This window comes from Embiotoca jacksoni, unplaced genomic scaffold (assembly GCF_022577435.1).
Source record: "Embiotoca jacksoni isolate LCO1_2020_lvr unplaced genomic scaffold, fEmbJac1.0.p SCAF_15, whole genome shotgun sequence".
Classification (NCBI taxonomy): domain Eukaryota; kingdom Metazoa; phylum Chordata; class Actinopteri; family Embiotocidae; genus Embiotoca; species Embiotoca jacksoni.
Window position 1 is genome coordinate 7,389,626 of NW_027185285.1, and position 20,403 is coordinate 7,410,028.

At 40.2% G+C, this 20,403-nt stretch overlaps 2 protein-coding genes across 4 annotated transcripts; one reads left to right on the top strand and one right to left on the bottom strand.

Moving 5' to 3' along the window:
- Positions 1 to 1,706: 1,706 nt before the first annotated feature.
- Positions 1,707 to 10,676, top strand: LOC138198076 (sterile alpha motif domain-containing protein 9-like). The gene is made up of 4 exons (XM_069149229.1): positions 1,707 to 1,778; positions 3,941 to 4,002; positions 4,105 to 4,143; positions 5,183 to 10,676. Exons 3-4 carry the CDS (start codon positions 4,119 to 4,121, stop codon positions 9,811 to 9,813), a joined length of 4,656 nt encoding a protein of 1,551 aa, XP_069005330.1. The 5' UTR covers positions 1,707 to 1,778; positions 3,941 to 4,002; positions 4,105 to 4,118; the 3' UTR covers positions 9,814 to 10,676.
- A 288-nt stretch (positions 10,677 to 10,964) lies between these two features.
- Positions 10,965 to 19,162, bottom strand: LOC138198077 (BUB3-interacting and GLEBS motif-containing protein ZNF207-like). Of its 3 annotated transcripts, XM_069149230.1 has the most exons (11): positions 18,981 to 19,162; positions 18,520 to 18,646; positions 18,288 to 18,426; positions 18,012 to 18,194; positions 16,957 to 17,032; positions 16,808 to 16,860; positions 16,541 to 16,695; positions 16,234 to 16,326; positions 14,979 to 15,200; positions 14,661 to 14,799; positions 10,965 to 13,244 (listed from the first exon to the last, which is right to left on the bottom strand). In XM_069149230.1, the coding sequence occupies exons 1-11, from the start codon at positions 19,019 to 19,021 to the stop codon at positions 13,081 to 13,083; spliced, it is 1,392 nt and encodes a 463-aa protein (XP_069005331.1). In that variant the 5' UTR covers positions 19,022 to 19,162; the 3' UTR covers positions 10,965 to 13,080. The 3 variants fall into 3 exon arrangements, with proteins under 3 accessions (XP_069005331.1, XP_069005332.1, XP_069005333.1); XM_069149231.1 differs by lacking the exon at positions 16,234 to 16,326 and having other exon boundaries at positions 18,981 to 19,159; XM_069149232.1 differs by lacking the exon at positions 16,234 to 16,326 and having other exon boundaries at positions 14,979 to 15,197; positions 18,981 to 19,156.
- Positions 19,163 to 20,403: the final 1,241 nt, after the last annotated feature.

A 20,403-nucleotide genomic window follows, 5' to 3' on the forward strand; every position in this document is an offset into this window, starting at 1 on the left:
GGACTAAAATCTTCAAACTTTCAGTGCCTTATTTTTACCTGGCACAGTGATGTTCAAATCATTTACCATGGTGATGAAAAAAGAAAAACATCTGGAAAGTTACTGAAGAGGTTTTGTATGTCCTAAACAATAAACTTTTGAGACGTTCCATGAGAGATTGATGTGACAAAATTTCAGGTACACTTACTCAATGTGCGGGTTGTTGACATGCGAGTCCTGGTCCCAATGAATTCTAATGTTGCTTACATTACAGGCTTTTGGTCAAAACAACGGCAACTTCAAATAATCATGGATACAAAATCAACACATTTTTGTATTGTTTGGTCACCCAGACAGTAGAGCAGTATTGTGAACAACCAAACATGTATACTATAGGCTACTGTAAATGTACAGGATATTCCTAACATTTTATTTACTCAAGTTAAAGAACACTGCGAAGGATCCTATTGAGTTAAGTAGCTTTGAAGGTGAAGGTAGACTTTAAACTGATTCAAATGGAATTTTGAGTGCATATGTACGTTTACATTGACCAGTATGGGAACATGCAGATCACTATAAGTACTTGGCTGGTGTAGGCCCACTTAAAACAGTCCAAAAATTTAGTATGAAACAATGGACACTTCACCCTCAATAGCCATTATGGCTACGTAGCAGAAAGGGGATGGACCACGGCTCTAAAGCATTTTCAAACTGCGGCTGCTAAAGAGGCTAAGGCTTGTTCAGAACACTTCACAAAAGTGTTTATTTTTCACTAAGTATTACCTTTACTGCTGTTGGATAGAAGTCGTCATTGCGTTTGAAAAAAGTACAAAAGAGGGCATGAAAACACATTAATTTCTGGGGAAAATAATCAAAGCCAGCAGATATGTTTGTAGGTGATTCATTCACATGCTGCGGTTATTTCTGATAAATGCAGAATGGCAGTGTAGTTTGAGACAACACAACCCTGTCAAAATGTAAATATTAGACAAGTCAGAATACTGCAGGTATGCGAGTGAAATAAGGGGAGTAAGTCATTTGGAACACTGAGTCTTGCTTAATAGTGATATTAATATGGGTTATGATCTAGACAACTTGATTTGGCAAGGAAATACCTTCTCCCGCAAGGAATGACATGAAACTGCTTTAAAAAAAAAAAGCATCTATAAATTGTTTAAGAAAATGTCCATGTATTCTGTCTTGACCAGGTTGCCCTGCTTACTTATTTGTAATAAGCACGCACGCAAGCACAGACACACCTACCTCCCTCCCTGATGACTCAGATGTTTGGTATGGTGACCTGTTCCTCTTTATCAGTAACAGGTACACAGGAACACACATACACACACACACAAAACCGTATTTGCACACACTAGTCGTGGTGTTTGGCAGGCCTTGCTCTAAATTTGTAGTGATGCTTTTATTTCGTCTGTACAGTTGTACATTTGTAAATGTTTATGCTGTAAATGGGATGTCTTTTACACAAGGCAAAAATGTGCATTTAGATGCGTGTATATTCATCACTCCTTTCCCCTATAATATAATGTATACTGTTTTCGCACACACACAACTGTATTTGCATACACGCACACACCTGCTGCAACTCTCATTTATATGGAAACAAAGAAGATAGACATGCACACAGTGTTTCCTGTTGCGCAAACTAGAAACACACCCATCATATAAAAAAAAAAAAAAGCACAGAAAAAGAACTTGCAGTGCTTCTTATTGCACAAACCCAGAACTGCATCATGAAGTGAAGAAGCTGGTTACAGTCTGTCTACGATATTAGAATACAGGTAAGTGCAATTGATATACCAATATAAGCTTTGGAAATTTAAATGATCAAAGATGCTTTATACTGTAGACGTTGAAACTAAGTCAAGTTATTTTGTCCTTGGATACACATTCAGATAAAATATAAAAAAAAATAAGAGAACCAAAGGATAAAGTTTTAGTCCACTAATAAATCAGAAAAATGGAATTCAAAATGAATAACTCCATTTGATTCCTGACTTCAATGCTGAACTTGCTAAACTCAAAATTCACACAACTCTATTCCTCAAAAACAAAAAGACAACGACAAACTCCGGTGGTGATCAAAAGATTAGAAGCAAGCCTTTCTCTGTCGCCACAACAACCTGTGCAGTGACCTAGGATCTTGTCGTCTTCAATGGAAGTCCAATATTGCCTCTCTCTTTTTTTTATCTCTGCTTTTAGTGTCCATAACTCTTCAGGTGAATATCTGGCCCTTTAATTGCTAAATGTTTATTGGCTTATCGAGAACAATGTCTCGGCACATGATCTCAGCCATTCCTGTGAGACAGCGCTCAAGGTGGGAAGAAACCTGCCTAGTTTGTTGTGCCCTTGTTTTTCTGGCCTTGGTGTCATGTAACTGAGTTGAAACATAATGTTCTACCTGTCCATCATGTGCGTGTATGTGTCCCTCCCTGATGACTCAGATGTTTGGTGTGGTGACCTGTTCCTCTTTATCAGTAACACGTACACAGTATCATTGCAGGCAGTAATACAGCTTATGCACACAGTCCCTCATTTTGATCCTTTATGATGTATAAACCTGAAGTTGCACAGTAGTATAAGAGCATAAGCAACAGTATATTTTATACAGTCTAACGTGTAAAATGTAAATAAATCACAATGCGATGATTTGTAAAACATGTAAATCCGTATTTAATTGAAAAGACCGAATACAATATATCAGATGTTGCAACTGAGAAATTTTGTTTGATGAAAAATATATGCTTATTTTGAATCTGATGTCAGCAACATGTCTCAAAAAGGTTGGGACAGGGACATTGTTTTCTACTGTTTTGCATCACCTCTTCTTTTCACACTGTAAACATTTGGGAACTGAGGAGACCAGTTGCTGGAGTTTTGGAAGTGAAATGTCCCATTCTCGCCGGATACAGGATTTCAGCTGCTTAACAGTTGGGGGCTTTTTTGTTGTATTTTTCATTCCATATGTGCCAAATTTTTTAATGGGTGACCGGTCTAAAATGCAGGCAGGCCAGTGTGGCACCCAGACTCTTCTACTATGGAGCCATGCTGTTGTAATATGTGCTTAATGGGGTTTGGCATTGTTTTGCTGAAAAAAGCAAGGCCTTCTCTGAAAATGAGGTCTGGATGGGCGCATATGTTACGCCGAAACCTGAAAATATCATTCAGCATTAATGGTGCTTTCACAGATGTTCAAGCTACTCATGCCATGTGCACTGCATCCTTATACCATCATGGATGCTGGCTTTTGAACTGTGCACTGATAACAACTTGGATAGATTGTTTCACTATTGTCCCACACAGTCTTTCACAGAGTGGTGAACTCCACCCCATCTTCACTGCTGAGAAACTCTGACTCACTGATATGTTCTTTTTATACCAAATAATTTTACTGATCTGTTGCCAATTAACCTAATTAGCTGTGAGATGTTCAAACACACTTGTTTAATTTTGATTTTTAATTTTTTTTTTTTTTTAGCTTTACACAACTTTTCCAGTCTTTTGTTTTCAAAAGACTGGAAAAGTTGCTGGTATAAAATTCAAAATAAGCATATTTTTTTTTATAAAACAATACAATTTCAACAATTTCAAGATTTGATATGTTGTCCATTTTCAATTAAATGTGCGTTAATATGATTTGCAAATCGGCACATTCTGATTTCATTTACATTTTACACAGCATCCCAATATTTTTGGAAATGGGGTTGTAATTTTAGAGAATAAATTATAAAAATGTTTTTTACGCAAACCAGTGTCCAATCGTGAAAACCTGATGATATACAGTGAATACATAACCAAGCACAATAGAGGAAAATCAAACTGACTACTGACACAAATTCAACCAACTGACAAACTAAACTTTCCATCTGATTTTGGACACAAGTACATTTCAAACATGTTTTCAAGAGTTGAAGGTGTGTAAACTCTGCTTTGTCACCAACAGATATTAAAAGACTGATTCATGCTCAATAATGATCAACGTGTTCTAGTCTCGTGCTTCACATGGTAAGTGTGATCTTTGGTTTATGCATGCGAATGATAGTGATAAAAAAATTAAAAAAAAGTAACACGATAAGAAATATTTAATTAGTCTTTTACTGTCCTTAGAAACTTCCATAAAGATGGGCAGCGGCTCCACAGACATGGGTAACTATGAAATGTATATCACTATATATGTAGGTTGGAGCATCAGTCGCTGACTGCGGTAAAGTTTAATTTGAATGTATAAAATGATCAGTCAACATAATCTGAACCGAGATTTCTACATTCAGGGATTTCTTTCAATACATTGTTATTATCATTATCATTATTATTATTATTATTATTAGGAAACACACAAAAAGCAACTGCTGGCTTGGTTAAACAAATTTACAACTGCAGATATACTGTGTATCACGTCTTTGTCAAGTCATTACAGAACACACTTAGTGATGCACCCCTTTCATAAAGATGTCTGAGAAGACTTTTTTATTATACTTTAAAAATATTGTAATATTATATATTGTATTACAAAAAATTACAGGATAAAATTGTGATGAAATAGATTTTTAAGAATAGTAAAACATGTATTTTTGTATTGATTTGGAGTGCACTTAAATGTGCTGCACTTGTATAGTGCTTTATCACCTTATGGTCTCAAAGTGCTTTTTTTTAACAGTTTTCTATTCACCCATTCACACACTAATGAGACAGCGCTGCTGTGCAAGGTGCTCACCATCAGGAGTACATTCACACCAATGGTATGCCATTGGGAGCAACTTAGGGTTCAGTGTCTTGCTCAAGGACAGTTAGGCATGTGGACAACGGGAGGAGCCAGGGATTGAGCCACCAACCTTCCGATTAGAGGGCAAACCACTCTAGCGTCTGAGCTACAGCCTCCCGACTTAAGAGTTAACTAACTGACATCATCAACATATTATTGTAAATTTACACTTGTGACCAAAATCAGGGGTCTCCAACCTGTCGCTCGCAAGCGACCAGAAGCTCGCTACCCATTTCTGAATAGGTCACTGAAGGTTTGAACAATATGCAGTGCTTCCTTAGACTTTCTTGAACTGTAAAATAATTTATACACTACATATATTACACATTTTCACATATTTATCACAGTGAACCAGGAAAGATGCATTAAATGTGCTTTTTTTTTTTTTTAAATGACACCTGATTTTAATGTTTTGTTACACAGAGTGGCACGAACTGCCCTATGACAGCTGGACAGAATCTCATGTGAGTTCCTGGTTGAAACACATTGGAATCAAAGAAATGTACATAATGAAACTGAAGGAGGAGGAGGTGACAGGACCAGTTCTGGCCATTCTACAGAGGGAATCCATCAGCAACATAACTGCAATGAAAAGTGGCCAAATGGAACTTCTACTGAAGAAAAGAGACGAACTTCTAAAGTTGCAACGCCCGAAAGTGAAAAAAAAAAGTGACTTGTGTGGCAACAGTAGAGATGACAAACAAGAAAATGTTTTAGTTTTAGGACAAGAAACAAAACCTTCCTTTCAAGAACCCTGTGATAGAGCAGAGAAGCAAAGTATTCCCATAGCATGCAGTGACAATTTAACCTCCACAGGAGTAGATTTGTCTTTCTGTGACTATCGGAAATTTGATCAGCATGAAAAGGACTGCAGATATGTAAAGCACAATTTGCTTCCTCCAGAGACAGGGAGCGAAAACATGATTGTTCCATGTCATGAATATAAGTCACTTGAGACGGCACACAAACTAGACTCACAAAGGCTAAAAGCAAAAGTAGCTAATGAAGTGTTAAGATTTGCATGTGCATGCATGAATATGAGAGCGAATGGGACGATTCATTTTGGCATTATGGATAAAGTCAAAGGCAGTCATAAGCACGGAGAAATCATCGGGATACCTGTCCAAAATCAGGAAGACTTTGTGGACGCATTAGATAACATTGAAAGATGCTTCGAAGGATCAAATCAACAGATTGATGCCAGGAAGTGCATAAGGAACCCCCGATTCATTGAGGTGCTAGACAAGGAAACGACTGAGAAAACATGGGTCATTGAATATGATGTTGTCCCAAAAGCAAGCATTGTAAAAGATAAGTTTTACTCTGTTGGTGTCCCAAACTTCTTTGAAAAGGTCAAGAAAGTCATATGTGAAGAGAAGGTTCCCTATAAAAGAGTGGGAGCCAACACACCACGCATATCTGGTGATGATCTAGTTCATTTCATTCAAGGACTAAGAGAGAAAGACCAACAGAGAGAGGAAGAAGAATCTTCAAGCAATGAAACAGCTCCAGACTTCAGAAAGGATCAAAAGAGGAAACTCACCATCCTCTTAACATGTGGAAAAACACATATGGACAACTCTCTGTTTTACATAGTTGTGACGAACAAAATTCCGCCAGAGCATCTCGACAACATAAGCTTCTTGATTAACATGAATCTATTCTGCGTGTTTGACTTTGACCCTGATTCAAAGACTTCTGGTCTTTGTGGAAGATATAACAATCAGAAGGCTGCAAACCTTCACTTTCTTGATGACTATGGGAATGCCAATAGATCGGAAAATGCAGACATCAAAAATTCTTTGCAGCTTTTTGAGAGAACAAGCTGGATTTTCTGCAATGGAAGAAATGGCTTTCCTGGTGGGGAACAAACCTGTGATGAAAAAACCTGGATCAAAACACAAAAAAAGAAACTGAAAAATGTAGTGTCGCTCATCTGCAATGACATCCTACCCAGACGTTCATTTGTGGTCCTGTTCCTGCTCATGTCTGATGTTGAACAACCACTTGTTGAGACTTTCCATGAGTTCTATGCGGAGATGAATGGACATGATTATTTGGCAGTCATATCAGACTCAAAGGAAAGCTACAAAAAGTGGTCAAGTCTTGCCCAAGTGTCTTGTCCCATATCTGACCTGAAAGAAATCAGCATTGTTGAAATGCCACTGAGTCATGTGGATGCCACAGTTCAAAGCATTCAGCTATCAAAGACTAAATCTACAAGGACATTACCAGTCTCAAACGGAGGCTTGTGCTTCCTAAAGTCTGTTGAAGAGGCTTTGCTAGACTCTTTGGAAATCATCAGTGTTGACCAGTGTGATGACACAAAGTTGGAGATCATGAGCGAGGATGAAATCCAACAAATTGAGTACCATTTCTATCGCGGTGGAAAGATAGAGTGGATCAACTTCTGGCTTGCTGACCAACAGAAGTGTGGGGTGATCATTAAGAGGGATGCCTACGAACAAGCAAGCACAATTCTCGGCATTGTGATTAATCTTTCCAAAGACATACGCCCCATTGAGAGTGTGAACATCTACCATCATCCTGGCAGTGGTGGAAGTACTGTAGCACGGCAGATCCTCTGGAGTCGGAGGACAAAAGTGCGATGTGCAGTTGTGAAACGGAGTAAGGAGGTTACGACTGTGTGCGAGCATGCAGTGAAACTGAGGGAGCATGATGAGAATGACACAAAAAACTGTCTTCCAGTGCTCCTACTGCTGGAGGACCAGAATGCAGATTATGTTGATGAACTCAGGCGGCATCTTGGAAATGTCATCGCAATCAAAAAGATTGTTCCGTCTGTGTTGTGCTTCATCCTGCTCGTCTGCAACAGGTCAAATGATCCAGAAAGAATGTGCAGAGCTTTGCCATCTCGAACAGTCACAGTCACACACAAGCTGTCAGATAGAGAGAAGCCCTTGTTCTCAAAAAAGGTTGAGCAACTCAAACTGCAGTTTAAAGCAGAGTTCATACTCACATTTGTGTTGATGAGTAAGGAGTTCCAGCCGAGCTACATCAAGGACTTTGTAAACAATATTCTGGATAACATTGATCATTCATCACTTATCACTCGCCTCATCAGAATTGTAGCTCTCTTAAATTGCTATGTCGAAGATTCGTACATATCTGTGTCACACTGTGAAGCGACCCTTGGCGTTGCTGTCCATGTGGACAGGATTCGATACCATGCCTTTGTGGATCATCTCAATGATGCAGCCAGACTCCTTTTCATCCACCTGAAGGAAAGTTTAACACAGATCTCAACGATACGAATTATTCATCCAAAGGTGGCAAAAGAAATTCTGACTCAGCTGTCTGCAACATTGCGTCAGAGTGAAATTGCCATGAATCTCATCAAAGATCCGGTACTTATCAATCACAGGTTCGACAGGGACGAGTTCCTGAAGTTCATCAAAGCTCTTTTTATTCGACGCAACAAAAAGAGCAGAGGAGATCCAAAAGACACAACTTTTTCACCCCTTATTGAGCATGTCAGCACTGAAGAAAATGGTGTTCAGAAAGCTGTCGATCTGCTGGAAGCTGCTTACATGGCTTTGGGAAAAGATGCACATGTGGCACAACAGCTCGCCCGGCTGCTTTATACAAATTATAGATTTGAAGAGGCCCTCAAATGGGCAGAAGAAGCAAAATCTCTTTTTCCACATGAGATACATATTCTTGACACACTTGGACAAGTTTACAAGCGGTGGTTTTACTACTTGTATGACAACCTTGTGGACAAAGAACCATCCCCTGAAAGGGATATTGAAATCATAAGCACTGCACTCAAAGGAATTTCTGCATTTCGGGCCTCTGAAAAAACACCAACGAAAGAGACTCTCAGCTTTAACCATTCATACTACGGAGAAATAGATATTGGCTGCAGGTTGCTGAACTTCCTGTCAACGGTAGATGTTTTTTCAAGCCGCACCGGAAAATCTGAGTTGATGAAGTACTTGTTAACAGACTACATACCAGCAGAGGTGAAAACACCCTGGCAGACGTTTCATTGGCAGTTGAAGGGGTTACAAAAGAGCTTGTATCATGCACTTGAGTACATTTCTGAAGAGCTCAGCTACTTTCAAACAGACCTCAGTGAAGAGGATGAAGAGCATGATGCAAGGGATCCAGAATGGGTACGCAACCCTCGAAAATGGTTGACAAGGAAAAGTGCTGTATATGCTGGATTCTTTTGCAATATACCAGATGAGAGTGATGAAGCAGCTGAAAGTAGCAGTACTGACATGGCCGGTCCAGCTAAAAAGCTTTCTTCATTTGAAAGACAGATGAGGACCTACAAGCTTGGTGGAGGAAACGTTATCACCATCTTCTCGCTACTTCATGACAAAAAAAGAGAGAGTGCAGGGAAAAAACTTGAGACAATCATTAACATGTACTCAGAAAACCTGACATGGAATGAGCTCGACCAGAAAGAACTCACAAACTTCATGTTTTGCCAGATCGCTCTTAACTGTGTTCTACCTGGGTCCTCAAAGCTGCTGTCCCTCCAAAAACTACAAGAGCTGAGCAAAAGATTTAATACAAAGGGGAAAAACATGTCATCACCAAGTGCTCTCTTCCTCCTCTCTCTTCTGTTTTGGCCTGAGACAAGCAATGAGTCCAGTTCAGCTGATGCACAGATCCTTTTAGAGGCCATCAATGTCCTTCAGAGACTTTATGTGGAAAAAACCCAACATATGAGGAAAAGCAGAATTGTGACTCACTTCTTTCTGGCAAAGGCAAGAGGTCTTAACAAGATTGTCCACAAAAGTGCTATTGAAAAGCACATTAAAGGCACTCTAAATGAAAGAAAACTAAAATGGCTTGGAGGAGAAGTATGGAAAAACAAGGAAGTGGTGCAGCTACTGAAACGAGTTGAAGGGTGGACTGAGAATGGAAAGTTGTTTGTAAAAGGTGGAGGAAGAGGTGACAAGATTAGGGTCGTTCCCCTACATTCGGCCTCCCTGCCAAATGGAAATGAAAATGTCACCTTCTACTTGGGCTTTACATTTGATGGAGTGGTTGCCCTCGACATTCAAGTGGTGGAATAATGTTTCCAGTGTAAATCTGCAATATGCACAAACTTAGTCATATAAATGTGGTCATTGCATGATCTTAAGCTACAAAGACTTTCACAGGCATTTCTGCTTTCCTATCCAATACCAAAACAAGGGTTTTGCATACCCTCATTCATCTTTTAAATATAAGTTTAGATATGTATTGTAATTATGCAGAAGGCAATCAAAATCCGCTTATTCACTTCATTATGAGGAATACATACTGTATTTGGGGTGGACATAGTATATATGTAACTCAGCTTTTACTTGTGTTTAATTCTCAAAAAACATGACTTGTGCATCTGGAGGTATTAAAATGATGCTGGATGTAAAAAAAAAAATCCTTTGCTCAAATTATATACATAAAGAAAAAAAGAGTCTAACTATGGTTTGTTTGAATGTAACTCCTTAAGTTGTGAATGCTTTACGAAACTTTTTTTGTTTTTCAACAAAATATTTGCCTTTGGAATTATTCTGAATGTTGTTATGTTTTATTTTCAGTTTAGGTTAGGTTAGGTTAGGTAGTTACTTTATTAATCCCCAAGGTGGAATTTTTTACCTTATAGTTTTCTTTTTTAAATGATCAGAGAAGTAGGATATATTCGTCTATGTAAGCAGAAAGTCTGCCTTGTTTGTGTACAATAAGAAGCAGTCATTTTCATGATCATAATGTAAATACATGATTTTCAGATAATTCTATAGACAGTTTAGTTGATATATAGAACTTTTGCCATATTAATCTCAATGTATTTCATACTTATACAAAGAATTTTGTTTTGTTTTTGGTTATCAAATGTTTCATCACAGCATGTTCCCACAATGACATCTAAAAATCTGTCATTTACATTAACAATAAATTTGTTCAGTGAAAAAACAAAATCTCGATGTTCTCATTATTCAATAACACAGGATGGACACAGGATATATGTTAAATGGCATACAAAGTTCAAAAGGAGATCATATTTATTTTGTGTGTGTGTGTGTGTGTGTGTGTGTGTGTGTGTGTGTGTGTGTGTGTGAGGGGAAACCAAAATTGAGGTCCCCACAGGTTTTTGAGGGTTAAAACTGTGTGTGTGTGTGTGTGTGTGTGTGTGTGTGTGTGTGTGTGTGTGTGTGTGTGTGTGTGTGTGTATCACAAAGACACATTAGAGTTTGTGAACTGGTTTATTTAAAAGAAAAAAGAAAAAGCATTCAGACATAGGTAGACACATCACAGATAATACCCTGCAGAGTGCTTTGAGCGACGGATACTAAAAAAGTTTCATTAAGTTTTTGACTCATCTCCTCCAAATCTCCCCAGCAGCCCAATATCATTCAAATTGAAAACTTGAGATCAATACAAGCCAAAAAACATGTGAAATCATAAAGAACAGTATGCTGTATTCATCAGCAGGTCGAAGCTTTATAGACCTTTAGTGTGATATGTAAGATACTGTACGAGTCCATACTTACCAGTGAAGACTATGACTCTGCCTGTGTGGCCTTGAAATCACTGGTATTAATCGAGACTATTCTCACCAAAATTGGGTATATGAGCCATTCCTTGACATCATAATAAATGATTTGTTGCCATCAGTGTACATTAAGCTTTCATGTGTGCACACCAAATTAAAATTATAGTAGTGGTACTTACAGCTTTAACTAACCTGTTGCTGGCAGAGATTCTCCTTCATGTAAGTAGTTAAAATCAAATGATCAAGTGAGGAACGCTGATGGAACAAACAGGATTAAGTGGAACAGCCATGAAACAAACATATGAAAAGGCATTTCTACATCCAGACTTCCCAAAACACATTTAATTTGTAAATTGGCTGTAGGTGTCAGACTGCTTATGGTGGTGCTCATGTGGGACTCAAACAATGTGACTTTGGACCAAGCCATCAGTAGCAAATATAATGATCTGACTTGTCAATATCCAAACCTTCTACATGAATGGAGTTTCTTTTAAATGCTTTACATTTTCAGTAAAGACCTATTAAATAAGAAATGAGCTTCCTGATGCTCTCGCCGGTTAAAGAATGGAAGATATGGCACATAACAGCTTAACAATCAAGAAAAGAATATAATTAACAAGAGCTAACATGACTTGTGAAAATCATTCCTAAAACGCAACAACACAAACAAGGGCCTTCACCAAACTTGCTGCAAGTTTGGGGACATTGATATCCAACAGCGTGTACGCTGTGAGGGCCCCTGGTAATGAATGAGAAGACAGAAAAAGGGTGAGACTTGCCTCAGGCTGAAACAGGGCTACACTGAGACAGGGCCTCAGCCAGTCCCCCCATGGCATCGCTACAGGGAGAAGAGAAATCTGGGTTTTAGCACTACAGCCACGACTGACCCGGATGTTATGCAGCTGTACAATGCACTCAGTGTGTCAAAGGCCAGTCTGCCAGTGCCATGTACAGAACATCAGTAAAACAAAATGAAATACACCACTTACAGTCAAAAGAAAACATTTAACAGCATTTTTTTTTTTTTTTTTTCATTTCAACCAAACAAATGATTTCTGTCATTCGATGTTCACTCTTCATACTCAAGACAATAAAAGCACAGTCGCCATCTATTTCATAACTGGAGTACAAACCTGCTGTGATGTCTCTTTGCCTTCTAACATCCCGCAAAAAAGAGTCTTGCATTTTTCCCACATTTTATTACAGTACAGTTTCACAACGATACACATACCATTTCATTTAATACCTAATCTTCTTAAGTTTAAAGGAGTAGTTTCTCATAAAAGTATGAACATAAAACAGAAGGAAAGCGTAAACAGTTAGTGGAAGCCCTCACCAAACAAAGTTGGGGACACAAGTCCAACAGCACAATGTGCTGTGAAGGCCTCACCGTTTAGCTTAGAACAGAAAGGTATTTACATAAAACTTGCCTTGATAAAGGGTGGGTACTGCCCATGTAACTCCAGCGCCTTCACAACACTACGAACCATATCTACTACACTTCTATAAACCTAAATGAAACATGAGAAGGAAAAAAAGCCACAGAACAGAGATGGTTTGGATGAGAATCATATTGAAACAGTTCATAGTCTTTGTTAGGTGCAGTGTAAATATTTCCCATGCGCTCTGTGATGCTTTCATAGCTCTTTTGTTTGCTGCTTATTCAGTGTCTCTTCCTCATAGCTCAGTAGTAGAATAAACAGTACCTTGTGGTAACTAAAATACCAATACTGGGTTGTCTACCAACAGCTGAGGACATTAGAAAATGGTTGAGTGTCCAAACCTATTGCAGAGAGGAAGGCAGGCTTCAGTAGCGGCCTCCAGGAGACATGACAGGGGGTCTCATACCCATGGGTGGCCGAGGAGGGGCTCCCTGGTATCCTGGAGGAACCACAGGAGGGACCTGTCCGTACGGAGGCATCCTTCCTGGTATGTAGCCTGGCATCCCCTGCGGTGGACCCCCATACTGGCCTGCAAGAACACAAGTTTGTTGGCTTTTTAATCAAAACTTAAGCCCTGCCAGGATTTCATTGTAATGTTTTTTTTTTTGGGGGGATTGCGGAAAATAGTTAAATGCGAAATGACGCTGAGAAGCCCGTTGTACATCACAGAAATAGCCGGAAAAACTCTGTATAATTGTACAATTGTAATAATACTGTGTAATTAGACTGATGCCTGATTTTTCCTTTGATTCGACGTGTGGTTTGTTTTGATGACGAGAGGAGAGGTTAAATCAACAAGATGAGTGAACAGAATTTGAATAATATCAGTATTATGTATTTATTTTAGTTTTTACTTGGTTCGTATTATGTGTTCAAATGTACTACATTGTTTGGTAGAAAAGAGAGAGAGAGAGAGAGAGAGAGAGAGAGAGAGAGGGATGATCTTTAGTCTCCACTCCAGATCAAAGGGTGGCTCACCTGATAGCTGTTTCCAAACTACCAATAAAACCAAGAGGAGAAGAAGAGAAATAGAGAGATTGAAGAGCCTTGCTAACTGTAGACTCAATGAGGAGACGATTGTTGATAAAGCAAGTTTGGTTTAGAAGGACTCACTTTGTTCTCTAACACCCACAGCGGAGCTTCTATTGATCATTTTTAATGTGGAAAAATAGCGGGAATTTTGCTAAATGGCAAGAACCTGAAAACGGATCGTAAATTGGATGAATTTGCATTAATTATTGCGATTGCATGATGGGGATTTCCTGGAGGAACTGACTGTGGAGTTTATTTAGTCTCCAGCCATGCTCGGGTCTCTGTATGTAGGTTCATGACATAAGGGGACGGATACGAGACAGGAAAGGTTCCTGTGTTTATGCCTTTGAGGATGTGAGGCTTCTACGTTTTCTAGGTCTTCAGTCCGGTTATGACTTGGATATTGACAAGTTGTAAACTTGTAATTACCTAGATATGACCTGAATGCAGCGTGAGGCACAGTAATGCTTTGACCTAAATTACATTAACATTGACGTACTAATATGCTCACGCGCTGTATGTTTATCATGTTAATCATTTTAGTTGACGATATTAATTCATCCAATACTTTGCTTTATGACAGTACAGGAAAAGTAAGATCACCAAAGTCAGTAGGATTCATCCTCTTTGGATCATGAATGAGAACACAAAGCTTCATACCTCCGGTAATTGTTTCAGTCTAAACCAAAGTGGTGCATCAACCAACACTGCCATCCTCACAGCCATCCAGTAGCATAGAAGGTATGTAGAAAAGTTTAACGAATGATTTATAATCATAATGACATCTAAGAGAGATTCTGATCTTTCAGCAGAGTTTTGCAACCAACAACATGTAAGAACAAACAGCTGTTTAGAAAGCAACTAAATGCCTGAAGTGTAAAGTGTTTGTGAAGGAGAGGCAGACGGTGTGTACCAGGTATGGGATGCCTCATGCCGGCCTGCTGAGGAGCCATCATGCCACCCACGGCACCCACAGACAGGGCGGCAGTCGCAGTCTGGCCCTGGCGGGAAATACCGCACTGATATCTGGGCAGCTGACACCGCAACTCCTCCTGCGGCACAAAGAGAGCAAAGAAGAGGAGGAATAATTTGACAGTGGGGTTCAGTGGCGCCAGTAAAATGAATCAGATTTACTGTGACGGAAACTGGCTATGATTCATTGCTTTTCTCAAAATTGTGCAGCTACTTACTGTAAAAACTATAAAGAGACCGTTCCAGCTGGACTACTTACCAGTGAGACATCCTCATCAGGGTGGATCAACTTACTGGTTGCACTGGAGGTGGTGAGTGTGGCGGGCTTACTGGTTACATTGGAGGGAGGTTTGGAGAGCGTACTGCTGCCAGCGTTGGGGCTGGCCACTGCAGAGGAGGCCTGAGTGTAGGCTGGGAATGTGGGCTTTGAGGGGTCAGAGGAGGTGGAGGGAGGGGTGTGAGGGGACCCTGACACATTCTGCTGGGGGGGGGGGGGAGACAAGAGAGCACATTGGAGAGACTCTTCTGAAAGGCATTTCAATTTCACTTATAGTCATACTTTTAAGATTACTCCCATTTCAGCAGTATTTGGGCTTCTTTAGGTCTGGCATTAATATATTTGTTTCGTACACAGAATTAAGATGGACCATCTCGAGATTCCTCTTCACTCTCTTTCCTGGGTCTGTTCACCCGAGTCAGAAAAACATATAAGTTTAATGACCGCCAAGAAGTGGTTTGTTTTTACGGTGTGCGCTAAACCTTTTGTGAAATAATACATGAAGTCCCCTCGTTTGTGGGGTTCAAAGAACTATAAAAAAATATAATTTTCAATTAAAACAGCAACATGTCTCAATAAAAACATGAGTTGCAGACAATAGGGGGGATTTGGGTGATTTAACCTGCACCTACATCATTTTTCAAATACCGCAGTATTGCAATATAAATATGTTATTCAGTTTTCGTGAGGAGAGTTTAAATTATTCCAAGAGGAGAACTTTACATCCACGTCTCTCACATGTCTATGCCTGCTTATGATCATCTAATCTTTGATCATGTTGATGCTAAGTCTATAAACCGGCGTCTGGGTTGTCACACACATAGAGTCACCCTAAAGTATGACTAAAGTGGAACCAATTCCTTCAAGCCTGCAAGAAAACAAATCCAAAAGAGCATGCTGTGCTATTCTGCCCCACAGCACTTCAGAAACAAGAAGCCCGCTGTACAAATCTGCATAACTCTTCAGTTTTTGGTTCGATTTTGAGGTGATCAAGATATTTCTTCAGGAGTATTCTATTCATGCAGATTTGTAGGAAAAGAAAAAGCAAATGAAGGCATGTTGCTACAAATTACAAAACATGTTATAAAGCTGTAATCTCACAAAATGGCTACTTGTTTGGCAAATGAAATAGATTAAACCTGCCCAAGTACACCACAGGCAAACTGTACACGGTTGTGTGCATGCCAGTTGTGAAGCTGCAGGTTGTCAAGAGTAAAGCAGGCAGACAGCTGCGTACTTGTGACGTGAGAGGGAACAGAGCTTCAGGAGAAGCTGACTGAGAGTCTGCGCTTGACGAGCCAGCGCTTGTACTTGCAGCCCGGCTGCCCATCTGTAGCACAGGAAAAAAGTAAAGGATAGGAAAATTTAATTCAATAATCCCTTTAATTAAAGGAATTCCCGGGCAGTCTTTGTGATACCACCCCGCGTGAGCTCAGATAGCTACTCAAACATCCCTTTAGTCAAGGGGAGACGAGTGTAACGTTCTGCGGGACTGCTGGGAGGACGTGGAAACTGTGCAGATGTAAATGGTGTCATGATTTTACCTGTCCTGCGCTGGGGAACAGAGGTTTCGTGACATCGGGCTGCGCCGACGGGACGGTGGCAGCAGCGACTGCAGGTCTGGTGAGCACGCTGGCAGCAGGGGGGACCTGAGGCATGTGTGTGAGGCCTGGACGGTGACCCACGGGAGGAGGGATGCCTGATAACAGCAGAAGAAAGATATTTAACGTGGGGAAACGTCTCACCATAATATCCATTTAAAAAAAAAAAAAAAGTTTATTGAGTCTATTACAGGGGGGCAGGGCCATTACCTGGTGGCACACCCGGCATCATCGGGGGCATCATCCCACCCATTGGCATCATCCTTAATATACGAGGGGGGGGGACAAAATCTGTGTTTAAATACAATATATAGTGAAAACAGGATTAATAAAATGTACTGGTTGATAATGACATTTACCCCGGAGGCATTCCCTGCATTACAGGAGGCATTCCTGGCATCATGGGTGGCACACCTGGCATCATTGGGGGAATTCCTGAAACAAACAGATTGATTATTACAAACGAAAGACACTCCTTTGTCATTTAATTAGGAACACCTCTTTTAACTAACACAGTCCACTACAACGTCTCAGCCACATATTCTAACTTTCTGAGGCGTGTAACACAAAGCCTCTTGGAAAGTTTTAAAGGGATGCAGTAGTTTGGATTGTTTGGATCCATATCGAGTGTATGACCTGCAGCAGATGGGGGACAGCACGTCCCCAGTTTGGAGAAGCAACCAGCTGCACCAGCGTGGACGCTGAGCTATGTTCTGCTGTGGACAGGGTCAGCGACAAAATGAATTTTGGCCACCTAAAAAAAAAAAAAAAAAAGGCCCATCTAGAAACAAACAATATCACTTTAAGTGTAAGCTGTATTTAAAATGTACACTGCTTTGTTTCGCTGCCAGACAGCCCTTTACGATGGGGAAGTGGACTGTTAAAACCAATTATGTTCTCATTAATGCCACCAGACTCCTTTATAGTAATTTAACTCGCAGAACACTGTAGTTGCTGGTTTACAGCTGCCTCAATCCGTAAGCCTGCCGGTCACACAGGAGCGTAAACAAACTAACCTGCCCGAGGCAGCAGTAGACCGACAACAGCAAAACTACTGTGTTTGTCAAAGTAGCCTGGGAGCTTTGAAGTAAGCGATATAACAGTTTCAGTTCCCCGTCAGAAAGGGTTTTCTGACAGCAAGGTAAAAGTGTCAACACATTATAAAAATGGCATACACTTAAACTGATGGAGACTTTTTAAAACAAATACGTTTCTGACCCCATCGACAGGAGGACGTTGCTTTGCCTCCGTGTCAGTGCAGCTGCCTGCTACCCCAAACTGGAGGTGGGGTGAAATCATTAAACAGAAAAAAAAAACCTGGAGTTGGAAAGACAAGCGCATCAGTTGCATGTGTTATCTCGTATTTGTTCAACAGCTGGTGTATTGCAGTTCAAGGTAAATAACTGTCTCTCACCTGAGTAGCTTCCGGGTGGTATCCCCGGAGCACCAGAGCCAGGAGGCATGCCAGGCTGGGTCATAGGGGGGATGTAGCCCGCCTGGGGCTGACCAGCTGCAGGCTGCTGGTAGGAGGGACCAGGCTCGTCGTCATCTTCGTACTCATCAGAGTCATCCTGGTTCAGCTTTTTCTTCTGAGTCTCTAAAAAATAAGAAGGAGCAGAATCAGCCCTCTTGAATAAAAAAACAAAAACAAAACAAAAAACAATGCATTGGGGTATTTTGGTGCTAATACCTTGGTTTTTTTGTTCGAGCACTCTTCTTCGCTCTTCCATGTCTTTTTCTGGGATACCCTCCATGCCGTATATTTCCAGTTCGATGTCTGTTCTTCCAGGTATCGCATTAGGAACTCCATCAATGGTCTCTTTGTGGACCTAAAAACGAAGAGGTATGGTGTGAACACGTTAGTCCATAAAGAAATGACTTGGCTTTGACTTGATGATAGATGACACACGGGTTTCCCTCACCTGCATGCAGTGGATTGCCAGCCCGGGGCCGGTGTACAGCTTTTTATGACAGATGTGGCACTTGAAGTGTTTGGCCTTCTGATGCTGAATGAGTATCTTTTCATCATCAAAGTCTCTGTTGCAGTACCTGAGATCCCGGCTGAGGAAACCTGCACAAGATCGGTTTATTTTCCAGCTGAAATGTTTCCCGCATTTGTTTACGTGTTGTTGTTGTTGTTGTTGTTGTTTACTCAGTACAGACGTCAAAGACCTTCACAGGCACTCCTGCACGGGGATTTCTTCAAGGGCTTTGCCGTTTAACTCAACCAAAACAATAAGTAGCTGGCACGTTACGAGTCAGCTATACATTTATTAATTACATTAACTGACAGTAAACGTTAGCTTGGTCACAGGAAGTAACGCTGTGTCACACAGAAACAGGAGCAATATAACACCGCATATAAGACGTGGAAAAAGGATACCAGCACCAGGGTTTCATTTGCTTTTTCTTCTTTCTCCCCATGACTTCTGCACTCAGTCCACTTGCCTGCTAATTCACTCAGGTGAAACAGCTTCGAGGAAGATGGCGTCCGGACTGAAACGTCCCACAACACACTGCGGCTCCAGCGCGCCCCCTAGCGGTCCTGCTCCAAAACGACTCTTCTTCTTCTTTTAGTTTAATTGGTAGTTGGCAAACAGCTTCCGGCCCGTTACCGCCCGCTACTGATCTCACTCTGTTACTTCTACCCAGCGGTGAAAGAAGTAGGCCTATTTAGATCCTTTACTCATATAAAAGTCATTAAAAGTAGAATACTACGAAGTAAAAAAAAAAATAATAAAAAAAAAAAGTCATGCATTCAAAATCTGGTTTAAGTAAAAGCACAAAAGCATCAGCATCAAAATGTAGGCCTACTTAAAGTACACAAACTAAAAGTAGGTCACTCATTATGCAGAGTAGCCCGTTTCAGAATGAAATATATTATTGGATTATAATTACTGATTTATTAATGGGTACAGGGCTTTGATGTTGCAGTTGGAGCTGATTTTAATAGTTTATATTTAATATTCTTTCCTATTTAATTCTCCACACCCTTCAAAATATCTTCTTTTTTTTTTGTCTGTTTGTTCCATTTGGGTTGTGCCACATCTTTTTGATTTGTCCCTTAATTACCATTTTAGCTTCTGATTTGATATATAGTCTACATTAACATCACAACTCCTCCCCTTCAAAGCTCATTTTGCTAGTGTGTGTGTGTCATTTCATTTCCATCAATTCCAATATGGGCAGGGACCCACACAGAAAATCTTCTCTACTACTGGAGTTACAACATTTTAAACGCGTTATTGCTGCACACAACTCTGATGTTATTGCTCTGCCTAGCCTATCATCCTCTACCCATTGCAAACCAATAACCACTGCCTTCATTTCACATGCACAGAAACAGAAATGTCATCATAAAGTCTCTTTCTGGCCTCAATTTTACATTGAAGGATTTCTACTGCAGCAGCAGTTCTTATGAGTCTTCGATCTATGAAGCCATCAGTGTACATTTTTAAATATCCATAGCGATTCCTTGTGTGTGAATTAATGATCTTACAACTCGCCCATGTTTGTTTCTTGTCCATTCAAGAAGGCTAAGATGGATCCCAGGTTGTGCCAATAACCATGCGGCAGAACAACAACTGGAGAGCAACTCCTATCCACAGCTCCCAGCTTTCTTTGAGCCACCCATCCAAAGCTCTAAACTATTGTTTGTTTGTGTGTTTGTCTGACTTTTATTCATTTTAACCAGAATTAAAGAAGTGTTTAATTTCACTAGAACTAGTCTAAATTACTATTATTTACACAGCATTTTCTTAAAACTAGAAAAATCGTGTTTATAAACACACGTAGAGCCTAAATGT

Bases quoted from the DNA above. Each gene is read 5' to 3' on its own strand.
- LOC138198076 (XM_069149229.1), top strand. From the start codon at position 4,119: ATGGGCAGCGGCTCCACAGACATGG. The intron at 4,144-5,182 runs GTAACTATGAAA...TTTGTTACACAG, and splicing joins CAGCGGCTCCACAGACATGG to AGTGGCACGAACTGCCCTAT.
- LOC138198077 (XM_069149230.1), bottom strand. From the start codon at position 19,021: ATGGGGAGAAAGAAGAAAAAGCAAATGAAACCCTGGTGCTG. The intron at 18,427-18,519 runs GTGAGGGAAACC...CTTCGTTTTTAG, and splicing joins TGGCAATCCACTGCATGCAG to GTCCACAAAGAGACCATTGA. The intron at 13,245-14,660 runs GTACACACCGTC...GTGTTCTTGCAG, and splicing joins CATGAGGCATCCCATACCTG to GCCAGTATGGGGGTCCACCG.